This window comes from Lonchura striata, chromosome 9 (assembly GCF_046129695.1).
Source record: "Lonchura striata isolate bLonStr1 chromosome 9, bLonStr1.mat, whole genome shotgun sequence".
NCBI lineage: Eukaryota > Metazoa > Chordata > Aves > Passeriformes > Estrildidae > Lonchura > Lonchura striata.
In genome coordinates this window covers 13,412,990-13,431,206 of record NC_134611.1, presented here as the reverse complement: position 1 = coordinate 13,431,206, position 18,217 = coordinate 13,412,990, and the positions used below count along the sequence as shown (strand labels likewise).

The 18,217-nt window shown below is 38.6% G+C and overlaps 1 protein-coding gene across 3 annotated transcripts in view; it reads right to left on the bottom strand.

Annotated features, from left to right (window-relative positions):
- TESK2 (testis associated actin remodelling kinase 2) overlaps nucleotides 1–18,217 on the bottom strand; it is a 75,923-nt gene that overhangs the window by 34,533 nt on the left and 23,173 nt on the right. For all 3 annotated transcript variants that reach the window (XM_077785368.1, XM_021528514.2, XM_021528521.3), the window contains exons 3-4: nucleotides 14,235–14,356; nucleotides 7,542–7,590 (exon numbers count right to left, since the gene is read on the bottom strand). In XM_077785368.1, coding sequence (XP_077641494.1) covers nucleotides 7,542–7,590; nucleotides 14,235–14,356 — 171 coding nt within the window. The remainder of the gene's footprint in view (nucleotides 1–7,541; nucleotides 7,591–14,234; nucleotides 14,357–18,217) is intronic.

Genomic DNA, 18,217 nt, shown 5'->3' with positions numbered 1-18,217 from the left:
AAAAGGCCAAGCAGGAATGTTTTTAAACTGAGAGTAGGTTTAGATTCACATCTTAGGAAGAAATTCTTTGCCATGAGGGTGGTGAGACACTGGCACAGGTTGCCCAGAAAAGTTGTGGATGCCCCATCCTTGGAAGTGTTTAAGGCCAGTCTGGATGGGGCTTTGAGCAACCTGGTTTATTGGAAGCTGTCTGTGTCCACGACAGGGGAATCTGAACAAGATGATCTTTCAAGATGCCTTTCAACCCAAACCATTCTGTGATTCTATGACCAGCTCTTGGCAACCAGCCTTAGCCAGCCCTAGGTGGCCCTGCTTGAGCAGGGAGGTTAGACCAGGTGACCTCCAGAGGTCCCTTCCAGCCTCAACCATTCTGTGATTCTGTGAAAAAAGCACTATACAGACAGCAAACAGCCCTAAGAGACATCTCATGATCCATTCATTCTAAATTAGTGCTGGAAAAAATAGTGCCAATTAAATGGTATGATTTCTCACCTTTTACATTACAGACTGCCTAATATTGCTAATACCTGAGCCATTTCCCCACTCTGTTTTAAACTCTACTTCTGGTGCCATGACCACACTCTTCTCGGGTCCTACAGTGAACCCTCACACAGTCATTAATGGGGAGTGCAGCTACTGCTGCATCAGACAAGGTTACCATTACTCTTCTCTAGAGGTCAAATCCCTGGGCTCTGAGTGAATGGTTTTCTGCTGACCCTGAGGCAAGTACATGCAAGGTCTCACTCTTAGTGATTCCTGAAAGGGAAAAGCTAAACAACCCAAACAACCAAATTAACAGAGGAAATAACATGGATATGTGCTGGCTGGACTTCTAGTCTTATGACAAAAGCAGCAAAAATGGCAAATAATAGCAACAGATACTTCTAATTTTATACCACATAGCCATTCTTGTCCTCAGAGCATATATTCCTGGAAACAAATTTATCCAGGTCTAAAACTCAAGTCCATTCCAGGAAACATGCAAAGTAACCACAGCTTAGCAGAGGACTCAATATCTCCAACATATTTTCAATAGGACTAAACTTACTCTTCTGGTGCTTGAGTTTTATACCTGTGGAGGCCCAGATTACCTCTGCATGTTGCTTTCCAGCACTAGCACAGCACCACTGAAAGCACTCTTCATTCGTAAAGTAAAGCTACACCTCCAATTAATGCTACAAAAAGCATCTGAACCATGGACAAAGAGGATAGAGCCTGCAAGCAGAGGTTTATTACAGCATTAATCCACAGGTCGTGTTTTTCATTGGCTGAGAGATCACAAGGATAACTTTAATCTGCAGAATTTTATGCATACTTTGAGTTCTTATAAAGTTTAAACCACAGCCCTTCTGCTGCATCCTCCAGCCAGGAAGCATTTAAAAATTCTGGCTGTCAGTTGTTGGAAGTCATCTGAAAGATCATTTGTCATCATTGCATGGTATTTTTTTTTAAGTTACTCCAAAGTAAATGCCCTCTTTACACTGTTCTGTATCAAGATCAATTCACCTAAAAAAAAGATATTTAGAATTAACAAGTATATTCTGTATCTTCTGAGCTGTAAACAGAAACATCCATGAGAAAGCTTGCACCATCGCTCATGTTGTTCATCCAGAAAGTCAAAGTAGTGATCAGTGCCACAAAACCATAAAACAAATAACTTTACATACTGTCCAAGACCTTAATACATTCAAGGAAGATGCTTTATGTATGCAAATGCAACCAAATTGGAGCAGAATTGGGTCCAAATCTGAGGAGAGAAAGAACCTTTAAAATTACCTTTGGAGTTCTCCCACCCCTCTGCTTTTCTCCTCCTTGTTTTGAGTTTTCTTTTTTCAGTACTTCAGTCAGAAGGACTACACAAAATGTCTTAAGAAATATTTCAATAAGCAAGGGGAGGTAATGCACAAGCATTAGGTAAGTACAAGATATTAAGGAATACAAACTGATCTGGGAGCCTGTACTCAGTATGGCTTTATTGAACACATTAAGTAGTACCTAACATGAATTCAAGGACTTCCCTAATAAATCTTTGAATTGTTGGGGTTTTTTTTCCTAGAAATTGGACAGCAGTATCCAGGAAGTAAGTAATATTTTCTAACAGGATGAAAATGAGAGTCCTTTAATTTATTTTGATGTTCCACTTGGTGCTATGTTAAGCACAACTGTAATTTTCTTTTCAGTTGTCTCCAAGCTCAGGCTTACCAACTTCACACCACAGCTATTCTGGTTTTTTTGGGGTTTTGTTTGTTTGTTTTTGTTTTTTGTTTTTTTTTTGAGAAATACCACCAAAACCAACTTATCCAGGAACTAAATATCAGCCTGTAAACAGGTAATACCTAAAGCAGGAACAATTCCTTTCCTGCATGAAATATTTGCAGAATGGCTGCTAATAGGAACTACAGTTCCAAAGACACCAAGTTCTCCAGAGCTGACAGCCTACTGCCAGCACCAAAGCTGAGGTAAATATTTGCAGTGCTACAAGAGTAAAACTAAAGTTACTCAAACAATATGAATCATACAGGTGGAACAAAAGTAAGGATTAGAGAGTCTTACAGGAGATGAGGAAAGGAGGGAGCAGGGAAGGAATGGTATTTCAGGCCCTTTTACAACTCTCACAAGTATGCAATTGCCATCTGGAAGGCAAGGTATGACTATATACATTTACTACTACTACAATTTTAGCTGTAGAATAGAGCTTCAGAAGAGGAGACCTAAAGTGATGTCTGTTTAGTTTTCTCCATTCTAGGGTCAAAGGGCCTCTACGGAAAGATAACCAAGAACTAAGGGGAGGAAAAACTGAAACACTTTTAATGATATTTTTCTGCTGTGAAAGCTGTATATCAGAAAAACCTTCTCACTTTAAGAACTTACCTTCTATTCCTTGTAAAAGGGCAACTCAGCACAATTGAAACAATTCAGAGATTTTTAAGCTTTCAGTATTTTTCTAATTAATACTATCACCAAAAGTAAAAAAAGAAAATATGTTAAAAAGGAAGGTCTCCAAAAACCTGAAACTCCACTAATTGCATTTGTTTACTTAAATTATTGCTGTTGAGAGGGAAAGCAGAGAAGGGAACTTTTCAGTTATCACCAAAGAACTTAATGAAAAAAACCCTCTCTCTTCAAAGGACATTGGCATTTTCCTTACGATGAGCTTTAGCACTTTTCCCACTGCCATATGTAACAGCACCTGAAAAAACCATAGCTGCCCAACTACACTGAGTGCTTCAGATTCCACTCCAGCTCTCTGCTGTGGTGTCACATGTTCCATGAGTCTGCACAGTTCACCAGCAAGGACCAAATCTGAAAGACTTCAGGAGAGCATCTCGGGAAGCTTTCAGCTCCTGCTGAAATAATACTGTCCTACCCCTCCATCACCCACCACATGCTCCTATCCCACTGCATCAGCCCTGCTCTCTGCCTGAGAAAGTTCCAGTGCATGTTAGATCCCACAATGAGCAATCAGATTGTGGCAGCAGCATATCTGCACACATTTTTACTATCATCCAGTATGAATTAATAATAGTCATAAAACTTCTGTTGCAACAATTAACTATTGTCCCTGAAGCACTGCAATTTCAAAATATCCCAATCAACACACAATAACTTTCCATTCCTCATCTTCTATACACACAAGTGCCAAGGCTTTAATTTCCTTCAAGAAGGAATTATCAAGCTGTATGACTCATTCTGTGCATATATAAATATACATCTAATTATAACAAGATTTTAGCCTGACCTGTCTCTTAGAAAATAAGATAAACCTGTTTAACTGAGTTCAACAAACAATTCAAGATCTGAAAGAAGGTATTAAGTGGCTTTTATATGCTAAACTTTATGTTGCTACGTTATCTGCTTCAGTATATTAGCACAGGCCTATAAAACCTACAACACACAAATTTGTTTATCTTCCATCTAAAATGGATGTTTGCTCATGCAGCCATCCCATGGTAGATGTGTATGGGATAAAATCATACCCAGTTGCTATTGAGCCATGGCTGTTCCCCCTGGCTCAGGCTCCATGTCCCCTGAGCACACCCTGTCTGTCTGCTTGCCTGGCAGCAGCGCTGAGCTGGCCTCTGAACGCTCTGCAGCAGCCCATGCTGACACCAGAGACTCTGCTACTCTGCAAGTTTCTCCAAACTTATGATACTGCTGTGTGCCAGGAAATGGAAGTGAAGAGAGTTGTCAGATTAGGAAAGTGGCTGGAAAACACAGAGAGGCTTGAGGGAAAGGCTGAATTGAGTTTGGAGAGGCATGTGCGTACAGCAGGAAGCACTGCAGATTCCTGTAGCTAAAGAAACAAACCAGCAGCTTCAGATTAAAGCTGAATGCTGAGAAAGGAATACCCACTTTCTGGTTGTAGAAAAAAACAAGTGTGGTGAATCTGTGCTCATGAGCTGAACATTAGTGAAGCAGTCTAATGCCTGCCAGCTCATTTGGGTGATACACCCATTAAAGAATTTACTTTGCTTTCTTGAAATGTTTCTTAACTGGGTGCTTGCAGGGATAGAGGTCCTTGGCAGCCTAAGCTGTTCTGTCAATCTAAGGATATTTAATTACTTTAGAAGAGGCATATACCATAGATTCTGGCCTGAGAACTTAAAAAAAATTGGATTATCAAAACTGATAAGACTGTGGATTCAGAACAAGGCCAAAATCCTAGTGTGGTCTATAATTAAACAATTCCATTCTTATTTTGAAAAAAAAAAACAAAACAAACAGAAACTGACTCTTGCTCAAGAGTTTTAAAAACAAAAGTCACTTGAGAGAGGAAAACTAAATCAACACAAAATGCTGCCAAAAGGGAAAATCCCAAGGCATAAATAGGATCAACACCTTCCTCAGGCAAAAAACCTGCTCTGCATGATCCACTCCTGTATTTAAGCCTCCTGTGTCTGTAAACATGCAATAAATCTGTAATGCTTCAAACTCTGCCTTCCGATAACAAAGTGCTGTATATTCCTAATGTAGCCCCTTAACAGGCTTACAAAATCCTCAGTGCTCTTCTAACACCATTTGAGGTTGCCCTGCCTGTTAATGGCACAAGTTGTCTAAAACCAGTCACCAAACATTTGGCACAAGTTCTCATCTTCTTCTGTTATGGAAACATATACATATAGATAAAATAAACATGATTTCCCATCATGCTGCCCTCAGACATAAGCTCTAAGTGATGCTGTATCCCTCATACATAGACATATCATCAACTGTACTCTCAAAACACAAGAAGGGATAATTAAACTCATTACAGAACAGGTCCAGCACGGCAAGCACAAGAGGATTCTCCCAGCAGTGACTCAGACACCTATTGACCAATGGGCCTCTGAATCAACAGTTTCATCTCCAAAGAACTGAAACCCTGGCAGAAGTTCTGAGCACTTGTAGTACCAGGCTGGTGTCAATTATGCTGAGCACTAGGAGCAAGGAGACCACCTTTGTGGACCACAAGCTGAAAAAAGCCATGAGGCAGTGGCCAATTTGTTTATCCTCCTGGGCTATATTTGATCTAGTGATTCACCCTGTCTTACTAATAACTCCTTCAACTCGTCATTTCAGCCCCCTTCTCCAACCTCCAGAAGTCTTCAGAATTCAACTATTATTCTACACACACTTGAGGAAAAATGCTACTACTGTTGCCAGAAAATGCAATTGCACCACTTGGAACATATACAGTTTTTAACTTTTAAAAGCTCTCTAAAATCAAAGAATAGCTATTTTACTGGGCAAAATTGTGTGTGGATTCCCTACAACAGCCATTTCTGTCATGGATTTTCCTATTGAAGGCATTAAATGCTCACCTTTGTCCACAGAAGAAAAACAGTAATCACTAATTATGCTTTTATAATGTCACTAAAGCTATTCTGTTTCTCAAAAGGTTGCAGTAAACTTCTTCAGTCTATTTCTTTTTTGGTCTCAAGATGCTTTAGGAATCTCTTCTGTTATTCTGAATTATGACTATAAAAAGTTATTCTTTGAAGTCTTTCTTAGATTTATTTGCTTGCCAAGAACTCAAAAATAGCTGAACAAAGCAGCAGCTACAAAGTTAGCTCACTATGAGGAAGCATATGTGCTGTTTTCATTTTCTTGGCTTTTTGGGTGGGGAGGGTTATTTAAATGGTAAACAACTGCTGTGAAGGAAGGGAAAAAAATAACCAAGCAAAAAAACCCACACTGAGCAAAATCTTCCAAGTTTTAGTACAATGAAACAATATGACGCTCCACCTCATCTACGATAATATTTAGTGAGTGGAATGGCCCAAAACCTCCCTGTTTTAATTTACCAGATATCCAAAAGAAATCAACAATAATATTAGCAAAGCCTGCCTGAATAATTTGATCAGCCGTCTTAGGAATGTTTCCTCTACTGAGCACAGGGAGGAGGAAAAAACCCAGAAAGAATAAATCAAATAAACTGTCCCTCTCATGGCAAATTGCTCACACTCATGCTGTGTCTTGAAATTTCTGGAACAATCTTTACCTTTGCCCCTCTCGAAATACAGACATTGAACCAGAGTGCATCACTCCAATAGCAGCTAGAATGAGAACTGCAAAATTGTCACCCCAGAAGGTGAAGAAATTCATTGCCCACATATGTGCATCTTTGCCTCAGAGTGGCATCTGTAAGTTACAGAAAGTGATGGCGACACATATCCTGCTAATTGGCATCCAGCTCCTCAGTCTCCTCATTTTACAGCAGTTCTTGGCAAGCACACCAATACCAGGAACCTGCTTAAATTGCTAATTAATAACAGACTTGTCTTTGGAAGGGTGGGAAAGGGGTAATCTTTTAATTGAGCAGTTCCTACAAAACAGAAGTAAATAAGAAACATTAACTTTACAAACCAAGAGTTTCCTTTCAGCCTGTACTCAGACTAATACAACAGGCAAAGCATTTTATTGATTTTGACTCAAAACAGGCAGCACTATTCCTAACAAGAGAATACTCTCTTCTTGTTTTTCCTGAGCAGTACAGGGGGATTAAACAAACAACCAATAAAGCTGGGTGGGAACTCCTATGAATGGAACTTCAGCTTCATATTTGATACCCAGATCTTGACCAGGGTACATGGACAACGGAATAATTCCTTTTTATGGGACCCAGATTAAGCTGTAATGTGAAAGTAATAGGGAGTGAATACAATTAAATGATCCAGCTGAAACGTTATTGATTCACTTGTGAAAAGTACAACTGGAGTATAAATAAGACTTAAATACAATGCAGTGTCACTGAAACAATATTTATGAGTAGCTCAATGGTAATGCACATCTCTCATTTAGAACATTATTAGTGAAGTTTTATGTTCTTACTATGATTTTTTTTCACCCCAATAAGTGCTTCTGAGGAGAAAAGACATACAAGGCTGTGAGTGGAGTTCTAAGGACTGATTCTGCAGTCTTCCCTTAACATAGCAAACAGTGAGTGATTAACTCACCAGTCACCATAGAAGAAACTTCACTGAAGGTGATTGGCAACTGCAGAATCTGTCCTGAGAATTGAATATTTCATATTCAGTATGTATATTATGAAATAGTCTTACCTCTGTAAGAGCGTGCAGCTGTCCTTTATGCACACAGACACCCATAAACCTACAAGAAACAAGAAAAGAAAAGTGGTTTGGGCTTTTTTCCCCCCCTCTTTTTTGTTCTTTAAAAAAACTAATATAGGATACACCAAAAAAGAAGAAAAAAAATCAGCCTCACAGACACTGCATACCTCACCATTGATTATTTAAACATCTCAGCACAAAAAATCATCTACACTACAATATAATCTGAATTAGCAGTTCCAAGAGAGCACAGGAGACAGCTCAACCTCAAAATGGAAAGTTACTAATTTAACTATAAGCAGAGGCCAACATATAATGATTTATGCAGAAAGGAACAGTCTCAGAGTCCTATTTTAAGGATGTTTAAGCCAAGTAATCCACTGTTGGTCTGCACAAACACAAAATTACTTCCCTTTGCATTTTGCTGTTTAAGCATAAAGATGTTTCTTCATATCCCATTCTTAACCACTCAGGAATATGAGGGCACATACGCAGCGTATACTTCCCCTCCCCAAACTCCTCTTTCCAACACTTGGATATAAGCAAGTTTCAATAGTATCCAGAATACACACATTCCTCAAGTGCTATCTATACTGCACAATTTTCAGACTCCTGCTGTTAATAGTAATGATTGCCACCCTCAGTTTGTCTGGAGAGCAACAGAATGTGCCATAAACAACCGAAAGCTCATTTTTACTACCATACAAGCTGAACTTCAAAGTGACAAAATGCAAATTAATGCTACTAGTAAACACCTCCCATGAGAAAGTTCAGTAAAGCTGAAATTTTAAACACTAGAGTTGTCCCTGCACAGTTCAAGTGTTTGTTCTTTATTGATTAACTAATTCTCAGTTTTAACATTTAGAGTTTGGTCTCAGCAAGCAAAAAACAAATTGTCTATAATTTCCATAACATTCAGAAATTTCCATTTTGCAAGTAAGAGGTAGACATGTATGATCTCATTAAATGTGATAGGAATCTTGTGGACAACAACTCAAAGGAAAAGGATCTTTTCTATCCTGAAACACTTCTGAATTTAAACACAAAATGATGCAAGACATGTAGTGCTAGTTCAGCTAAGCTGCTTTTGAAGAAATGAATGATCCTCACTGTTCTCTTGTCTAACAGCTGACTGGTAAATTACAAGCAGCCAAAGAAAAATAATATAGATAAGGTCCTTTGCATAATCTGAGCTATGGAAATCTGTTTTTAAAACCAAAGTAGCAGCAAGACTTTAATTAGAACTTCTACTGCCTGCTCTCACCTCAAACACTCAAACAATATTCCCTGAATATAGGAATTTTAATTTGAGAGACATTGAAAATCCAATTCCTCTTGTTTAATGTAGAATCATAGGGCATGATCAGGTCCTCAGGGGAAAGGGAAGAGGCTTCTTTTTGATATAGCAGGTAGGCAAAGCATTTCTCATTCTGGGTTTCACTTCATACTGCAATGAACATATGAACAATTTTGTAAAGAAATCGACAAATTAAACTTCCTGAGGTGAAGAAACCCAGACTTCTACTCTAGATTCTGCTAAAAACCCAACCTTCTGCTCTAGATTTCTAGAACAGAAATTTATTTCTTAGTGCATTCTGAAAGTCTTCAGAGCTATCAGGCCTGGTGTTAATGAATTTATTCACAAGCAAAAATGGAAAGTACACAATTCCAATATATTAATTTTTCTATAAGACAACTTTCCAAATTAATATCTAGTCTATCAATTACACAAAATTAACCTGCTATGGCAATATTTTCATTCAACAAAAAGGGAGATCAAACAATTAAAAATAATTAAGTTTTCATCTGTTTTGGTCAAGGGAAGTCTCAATGGACACATATTCATTACCTTTGTGAATCTATGCTTAAGGCAGCAAAGACACATTGAATCAAGTTACCAAGAGTAAGAGTTTAAAAATTCTGACATGCTTAGTATTTCTTCTAAGAATCAAAAAACAAAGCTCCATATCATGATCTCATGGAAAAGAAGCTGGACATAAAGACACATTTATGAACCCCACATATTTAGAAACTATTACCCAGGAAAAGAGAAACCAAATACACTGATAAAGACAGAATTAATGAGTTTACAAGCAACATACTGAAGCCATTTAAACTTTGTGTGAATGAATCTCAGTTTTCAGGCTCTGGAAAATAGATTGATAAAACAGACCTCAAGCAATCCAAATTCCTGGAAAACTTCTGCTTAGCTGTTTTATCAAGCAATAATAAACCACTTGGTTAAGCCAAGAACTGCTACAAGACATTGTTGGAAAGGATTTTCACTAAAAGATAATACACCCAGCTGCTACTGGGAAATGCAATTAGCAAGCAAGATTTAACATGGTTTCAATTTCTGAGATTGCCCCAGATGAGATTCCGAGCTCTGTGGATAGGAAGCTGACATGCTGGTCCAGCACAGCTGAGATTATTCCTGTTGGCTAGACACACTGTCCCCCGAGCCAAAATGTGCTTGTAGGTGAACTTCAGCAGAAAGACTTGTCAGCCAAAGGTTACACTTCCTATAAGCATTTCTAGCTGGAAGGAGCTCCAATAGACCAATCATCCACAAAACAGGAGATCATCTGCAGATTTAAGGAAGTTTATTTTCAAGACAGTGTATCTGGCCTTATCAGCAGGCTGAAACACTTCCAAAATCTGGTTGGAAAAGTTTTCCTAGAAGCTGCAAATAGAAAGGATGATATTTAAGTCCACCCAACTAAACAGAATGAAGCACATTTCCACTACCAAATGCTTTCTGACAAATGTCAGCAAGCTATACACATGTTGGAAATCTCATTTTATAAACAAGCAATCTGGAAAACCTGTCCTCCTTAACAAAACCAAGAGAAGTCTGGATATTGCTTAGTCCTTCACAGTGGTTACACAAAGTACTTTCAGTTCAGTCAGATGGCAAGGGGGAAAATCCTGGACAGAAAAGGGCAGACTAAATACTGTAGCTTCAGTCTGAAATCTTTGCCTTAATTTATCAAGCAAAACTAATATCCAGATCATACAGCCTCTGGATATCCAGACACTGAACACATGCTTCCAGTTAAAAGAACTTCACTGGGACACATTCCTGCTCTGTGGATAAACATGGGGCAGCTACAGTTCAACAAAAGAAATTGATGACCTCAAAAAATTATGGCTTGTATGAGAAAATTCAGCACTTTAATAACATTAAACAAAAGAAACAAACCAAACACACCAATGCAAAAGCCTCTAGTACAAGCTCAGTAACCGAGACAAAAGTTCAGAATACGCATTCTTTTTTCATTGCACTGACTTGGAGAAGGAAGAGGGCAAATAAAAATATTAAGTCTTCATTAAGGCAACAAAGGCCCTCCTTAATGGTTTAGGCACCATGCTAGATTAAAAACGTATTTTAAGTTTTCTACACTTGCATCTTGATTCTAGAAGAGGTAAGGCATTTAATCTAGAATTTCTGTAACATATACAGCCTCTCTTCTACTGCGTGTACACTGTATTTCTAAAATACTCCTTTTTGATAACCATGACACACAAAGAGAAGAAAAAGCTATTTTCTTTCCTGTTCAGTACAGGATAAAGGATGTTAAAAGACAAAATCCATCCTTCTGGCTATTGTAACAAAGTCCATCACAAGCAATTTTACGAAAAGGAAGGTTTGAAAGGATAAAACTACACACAAAAAAATTCCTTGGTATTGTGTTCCCAGGGCGATAGATTTGTCTCAAAGGGGATGAAATAAAATTCTCCTTGAAAGGAGTTCATGGAATATGCACACAGTGTGCTTATTTGTGTGCTGCACACACAAGAAGGTGGATTTAATCAATGAGTCAATCTGCCTGCATGCTCACAGCCAAACATGCAGCAATACCTCCAAGCACTCCCACGAGAACACTTAAGATATGAGGTAAGACTTTCTGTGTACAGAATGTTTTAAATTAAGTCCCCAAGGTACAGATCAAATAAAGAAATACTTTTTCATGCAAACAATAGTGATATTAAAGACTGAAATTCTACCTCAAAATTGAAGATACACAAATTTAAGAGACAGCACAAGAGATGGAGAATCATTGGTAGCACACCACTTCATTTGTATGAGGAAAAACACATCTGTAAGATATTACCAAAACAAAACAAAACAAAACAAAAAAAAAAAAAAAAAAAAAAAAAAAAAAAGCTATCAGGTCTCTCAGGCAGTTGACTGAAGGCCCCCAAGTTCAGGACACAAGGATGGAGATTTCCTGAGTCCTTTCCAGACCAATTTTCTTATTTTGAGTAAAAACTCATGACTACAGCAGCACATCAGCATTCAGGAAAGTAACAAAATGGTAGAGCACATCTACAAGCTTACACTAGACCTTTCAAAACCATGGTACTTGATCTAACCCAACCTTTGAACAGCACTGCACTTTAAGCAGGACACAAGCTAATAAAGAAGTGGAGAAATGCTCCAAATCCCTGTTTTCCCTAACACTAGCAATTACAGTTTTCCCATGTATCAGCTAACCTGTATTAAAGTGGTTATAGTAAACATCACATGGTACAAACCCCAACCTCAGCTCACTTTTCCACACCTCCTCTCACCATCTGTCTGAGGGAAGATGTGATAAAACCAGCACATCCCACAGCCAAGGCAGGAAGAAATGGAGATCAGAGGAAGAAAAGCATTTTAATTCTCCATGTTCATCTTGTATGCCAGAGTGAGATCGAGACAGGAGATGAGGTTGATGGTAGAAACAGAAGAAATCACTCTTTGAACCCCATTTGTCTGCTGTACACTCCTAAAATGTCCCCAACCTGGACCCTGGAGAACTACCAGCAAACGAAAAAGATAAACAGGTCTCATACATAGTTTGTTATAAACACCAGACAGTGACTGAATTAAAAGTTACTACATTGTAGTTAGCACCTACTCTGCCTCTAGAATCACATCTGCTAGCTGAAATAGGAAACAAGAGGAAGGGAGAAAAACAAACCTCCCAAATCCCCTATTTATTACCATCATGCCTGTAGCTGCAAGAGCTGGAGTCTTCTACTCTAAAATATCCTTAACAGACTGAAGTTGTTCATTTTTTTTGCCAAAATAAATCCTCTAATAGAGGGCAGCCTCTCATTTTCTTCATGGAAAATACATTAGAAGCTTACATATACACATATATTTGACCACTGGAATCTTTATGATCCTACCACGGGGACGGTAGACTTACTGGGGACTTGGTAAGTGAAAACTAAGCTCTTCACTTACTTCTCTTTTCTAATCAAGATGGATCTATATAGCTGGCCAAGAGCAGAATTTGAGTGCAGAAATACTGAATGAGTGTGGAGATTTAACGCTAGCCTTTTACTCCATGGCAAATAAAGCCTGTTGCTTTTAAAGCCTAAATACCCAGATCAGCGCTTCTCCAAATAAACCTGAAACTCACCAAGAGAAACAAAAACACCTTGACCCAATTCCATCTCCTCAAGATGTGCAAAAGTATCATTAAGGTAAAAACACAGACGCACCTTTAGGTAATCTCTACTGAGCGAAGGAATAAAAGGAAGTCAGCAACTGCTGACAAACTCACAATCCAGAAGAGTGACCAGAGTCTGGATAAAAACCTCAAAAGGCATCTGTAACTCTAAAAAGGAGTTGATATGGACAGCACAGAAGCAAAAGCACTTTCAAAGAGTCAGCAATATTACTAGTGACATCAGTGCAATCAACAGCAAAAATACCAAAATCTTCACAATAACATCTTGAAGTTAACTGTGGACACATTGGAATTTAGAGCTTGTAAAAAGCTGCTATATATTTTAGAGCACAGGCAAAGGGATGTTTTTTTTCATTACCCAAAGGATAACGATGATCCTGGGCTACCAAATGCACTACAAGGAAGAAGAAACAGAGTTCACTGTGTCTCCAAAACTTTTCAAAAAGAGGCTGAGATCAGAAATCAATCCCAGGTGTGCAACAGCAGCTTAGGAGAACTGGTCATTTGATGCACTGTCATCACATCTTTAAATTTCATAATGTTATGGCTTCAACCAATTATGTTAATTGCTTGTCACATCACCATAGAAGGGAAACCAAGACTAAAGTGGTTCAAGAAATAAGAAGATACGCATTGGAACATTCTGGATTTGCACGCAGTAATCTAATGCAAAGCAAAAATACCCTTTTCCTTCCAGGAGCATATAAATTAGATTAGTTCAACTCTAGCTTCTTTTCTTCAGTCCTTCTTATCCCGCCTTGCAATACTGCAATAAGAAAACCCTAAAAACTAAGAAGCAGACCTAAGAATAAGAAACAGCTATGGCATTTTGCATTGTTTAATTTTAAAATTAGTAACCATAAGTTAGTTGAATGGTGTTAAACTTGCAATAACTTAAATTCACAAAAAGAAGCCAAACTTCACTCTTCATATCACTTTATTGATTCATCAGAAATTTAAAACGGGAGCATTTGTTTTTTGCTGACCTAAGTTACTCATTACTGGCAACTCCAGATACCAAAATTTTGTCCATATCTGGGTTCTTTTCTCTTAATTCTTTTCATCTTCCCATTCGTCTATTAAATTAGCTATTCATCCTAACACATTCAGAACAGATAAACCTACAACAACAACAAAAAAAGCTAAATTAAACTTGGAAAGAAGAGAGCCCTACTAAAGACAACCTATCTCTATATGACTCAGAAAAAAGCCAGTGTACCTTAAGATGTTTGGATGTGAGAGTCTATTCATAAGCTGAACCTCTTTCAGCATGTTTGCTCTGTTGCTGTTCAGTGTGTTCATCTTCAAAGCCATTACTTGGTCTGAAGTTCTGTGCCTTACCTATTGGATAGAAGCAAAAAATGGTAAGAATATGAAACGAGACTGAAGAAACAGTATTGTTTTAGTGCAATGTAGAAATCCTTCATGACAAAAGTGATCCATACACCAATTTCTGCATCTTTATCATAGACATGACTTTCTATAAGCATACTATGCAAATGTGAAATGGCATTTTGCTCTTCTCTTGCAACTCATGACAGAAAGCTTGAGAAGTTGAAAAAAACCCAACTATCAGCTTCTTAGTACAAGTGAAGAAGCCATCTGTTTTGTACACAAAGAAAAAGCTTCTCACTGAAGACCTATGAAACTTATTTTGATTCCACCCATATCCTTTTTTCCCCCTGCAGTGGTTGCTGTCATTGTTCACAGAACGTGTTATACAAGACCTGTTGCTTACAGCTACAGGGCAGATTTTGGAGATGCTCATTGTTTACTTCTGAAAATAGACTATGACCCAGCTTCCACATCCAGGAGACTGAAAGCATTCCTACCAACCCCTGCTGCAAAGCAGAGAGGTTCCTGCACAGGAGAACACCTCACCCACGGTGTCAGTAGTGGCTGTACAGCGTCAGGAGGAAAAAAGATTTCTCTGGCAACCAGCACCTCGTTCAGCATGACTTTGCCCAGCCAGGAATGCAGGGCTGTGGCCATTTCTAACTTGGTACTCAAACTAGCCCGTCTGTCAAATGTTATGTAGATGTGTGCTACTATTAGAAAGGAGCTGTCACAATAGTGAAAGGCTTGCCAAGCCTTTGAATTTCCTTGCAGTTGGACATTCCCACACAAATACTGGTAGCATTCATGGAAATTACGTTCCCATTTTCTTCATACATCAGTACCTGCAGCTCGTAAATAGAAAACATGCATTTCTCAAAACCCTGAATTAACCCCATGGCAAATTCATTCATGTTTATGGAGATTAGCTTCGGAAGGTCTGTATTCCAGGAATTTAAGACTCATCAGCTTTCTAATTTAAAACTGAAATCAACATTATGACTTAGGTACATACAAACTACCTACATTTTAAACAACAGCAGCCTGTCTGCTTTTATTTCAGAAGACTGTTCATCTTCACCAGTAAGAGGCTTCTTTAGCTGTGATATGTTAATTACAGAAAGAAAAACTGAATCCATGATAAGACAATGCAAGAAGAAAATGGGGTATGGGTTTTGAAGGTAAGGCTCCCTTCCTGGCAGATCTGAGGCAGCAAGTGATACCTATTTTCAACTTTCATTTGCACACCACTATCTGCAAGAAGAAGGGGCATGTTTCAGCTAAACATTCTCACCTAGACACAAAGCCCACGGATTCAGGGCAGGGATGTATGGGGGAGGAGAGGGTGTCATGTTTCAGGTGTGTGTCTGGTTTAACACTTCTAAGTTGCCTCTTCCCGTCCTAGTTTCAAGTATAGGATAGCACTGGAAACATCCCAGGTGAGTATGGTAAACAACATCGAGGCACTGAGTAGAAAAATAGTCCTCAGATGCTTTTCCTCCTGCTTCTCCCCGCTTATGTACATGAGCTCCTCAAATGCCTCACCTACAGTCACCCAGTAATCCCAGCACAAGAAGGATCAGGGAAAGGGGGTGGAGAAGGATATAGAAACCAGCACTGAGCAGAAACCAACAGCAAGTTCACAAGCATGGGACTCCTCCTTTCTGTGGTAATATTGGTTTTAAAATAAAACTGGTCAAACTACAACTTTAGTGCATTACAACAAGATAATCTAGAGTCATTCTCAACACAACCTGTCTTGCCTGTTTGGCATGCTTATTGGTTTTAAGCAGGATGATTGCATGTTAAGTTGATGAGGTTTATTGTTACTTGTCAGGTTTCTTATGTCAGTTGTGTACTTTCATTAATTTTTAATTTTACCCCGCCAATTTGAATGAACAAGCTAACTTGGACAGATCAATGTCTACACAGAGCAGAGACTTTTAAAATATATTTTAGTTATATCTTAGTTTTACTAGAAGTAATACCTTGAGTGAGAGGGAAAAGTTAAAAGTGTTTTCATAGACTTAGAAAACTTCAACAATGTAAATTTAAAAAAAAATCTAAAAGGACTATGCTTTGAACCTATACACAGCAGCAGCTAAATTCCTCCGAGACCAAGGTTAGGAATCTTGGGTGTTGTGATGGAGTAATTTGGGGATTTCAGGGAACAGAAAAGGATTTGAAATAACTTAATTTCCACAGTCAGAGATGCTCTCAACAGAATTTCCTCAGAAATGAGCTTTCCACTAGCACAGAAGCTTCAAGGTGTGCCAAAAGGGAATGAATACAGGTAGCAGGTGATCAGGAACTCAGATGGAATGTGGTCTTAAACAGTATTTGCCTTCTCATTAACTCTGCCAGCTACCTCTTAATTTCTTGCCTATTTCTATAATTCACACAGTTTCATGCCAAAATTTCCTGCTCTTTCACCTCAACTCTGAGGTAAAAGTAGAATTTATCATAGAACCTTTTTCCTTGTTCAGACTGCTTTTCTTAAGCTAAGGAAACCTCAGAAAAGAAGGTGGGCAACTTTTTGGGTCACTGTGTCCTGCATGCTTCTTGGATATTCAGGTCAGATATGCAACAAGAAGTGGCCAACAACTGCTTCTCAAAGGTCTGACTGTCCACAGCACAAACTGCACATCCAGAGAAAAGTGAGCTGCTTTTGCAAAGACAAAACTTTTCATCCTCTGTTTTAGGCTATCCTGCAGTCTTTCGAGTCTTAACAGATTGAACAAGATTTGGTGGAAGGTCAGTAGACTTTCCTTTTGTTTGTTTTATAAAATCACTTTTCCCATGCTTAGAAATTTCTCAAGTTTCTTACACATAGAGCAGAACAATCTGTCCAATTACCTGGCCTCTAAATAGTACCCAATATTGCACTATGCTCTGTTTCACTTAAAGGGACACTGTAAGGTAACACCAGCAATATTATTTGAAGTTCCATATATTCTTCTGATTTTGGAGGATGTATTCCTCCAAGATCTGACAGAACAGCAAAATTCCTAATCAAACCAAAGAAGGGGGGGGAAAAAAGGACTCTTCCTCTCTTGCTAGTTATCTTTTAAGCAAGGAGGAAGAAGCAGAATGGGAGGTAAGAGGGCATCTTTCTCAAGAGGACAATACTCAACATTATTAATAAAACCAACTATCAGTTTATAAATTATGGAACACAATGCTAATCACTTGGAATACACCAAAGACTAACCATGTTCTCTTCTCTGAAGCACAACTGGCAAATAGCATTTCTATGGCAAGAACGAATTGACAACAAGGAACCGACAGGTTCTGTCTTTAAGGTCTCATCAAACTCAGAATCATCAACATGGAAGGAGCTGTCAGCTCTGTCCTCTGTCCCTACTTACCCATCAGTCATACCCTAGACAAAATTTGTGTCTATCCTGGCATGCCTTGCCAAAGCCCTGCAAAACTATTTCGTTTTAATCCTTCTCCTCTCAGGCCACCTCTATGCCACAAAAACATGGAAGAGATGTTTCAACCACCTGACTACAGAAAGAAAATGAGCAAATATTTTGGCAATACTGCTGATCCAATTTAACATTTGTTTACACAGCAGTTTGCCTCAGGCATATGCCTGTATACTCAACATAAACAGGGATTCACTCATGCAATTCAAACCTCTCCCTGGTGCAACTTGCAGACTGCTGTGAAGTTTTTAATGACATTATTATTAATTATGGCCCCTTGCATATCAGACCAAATACTCTTTCAGCAATGTCGGGATCATGGTGTCTCTGCTTAGAAACATTCTGACAATCCTACAGCTGCTTTGCACACACTTCCAGCTTCTCAGTCTGCTTACCTATGTGTGTGACTCCATCTCCAAGGTCACAGTAACCAGAT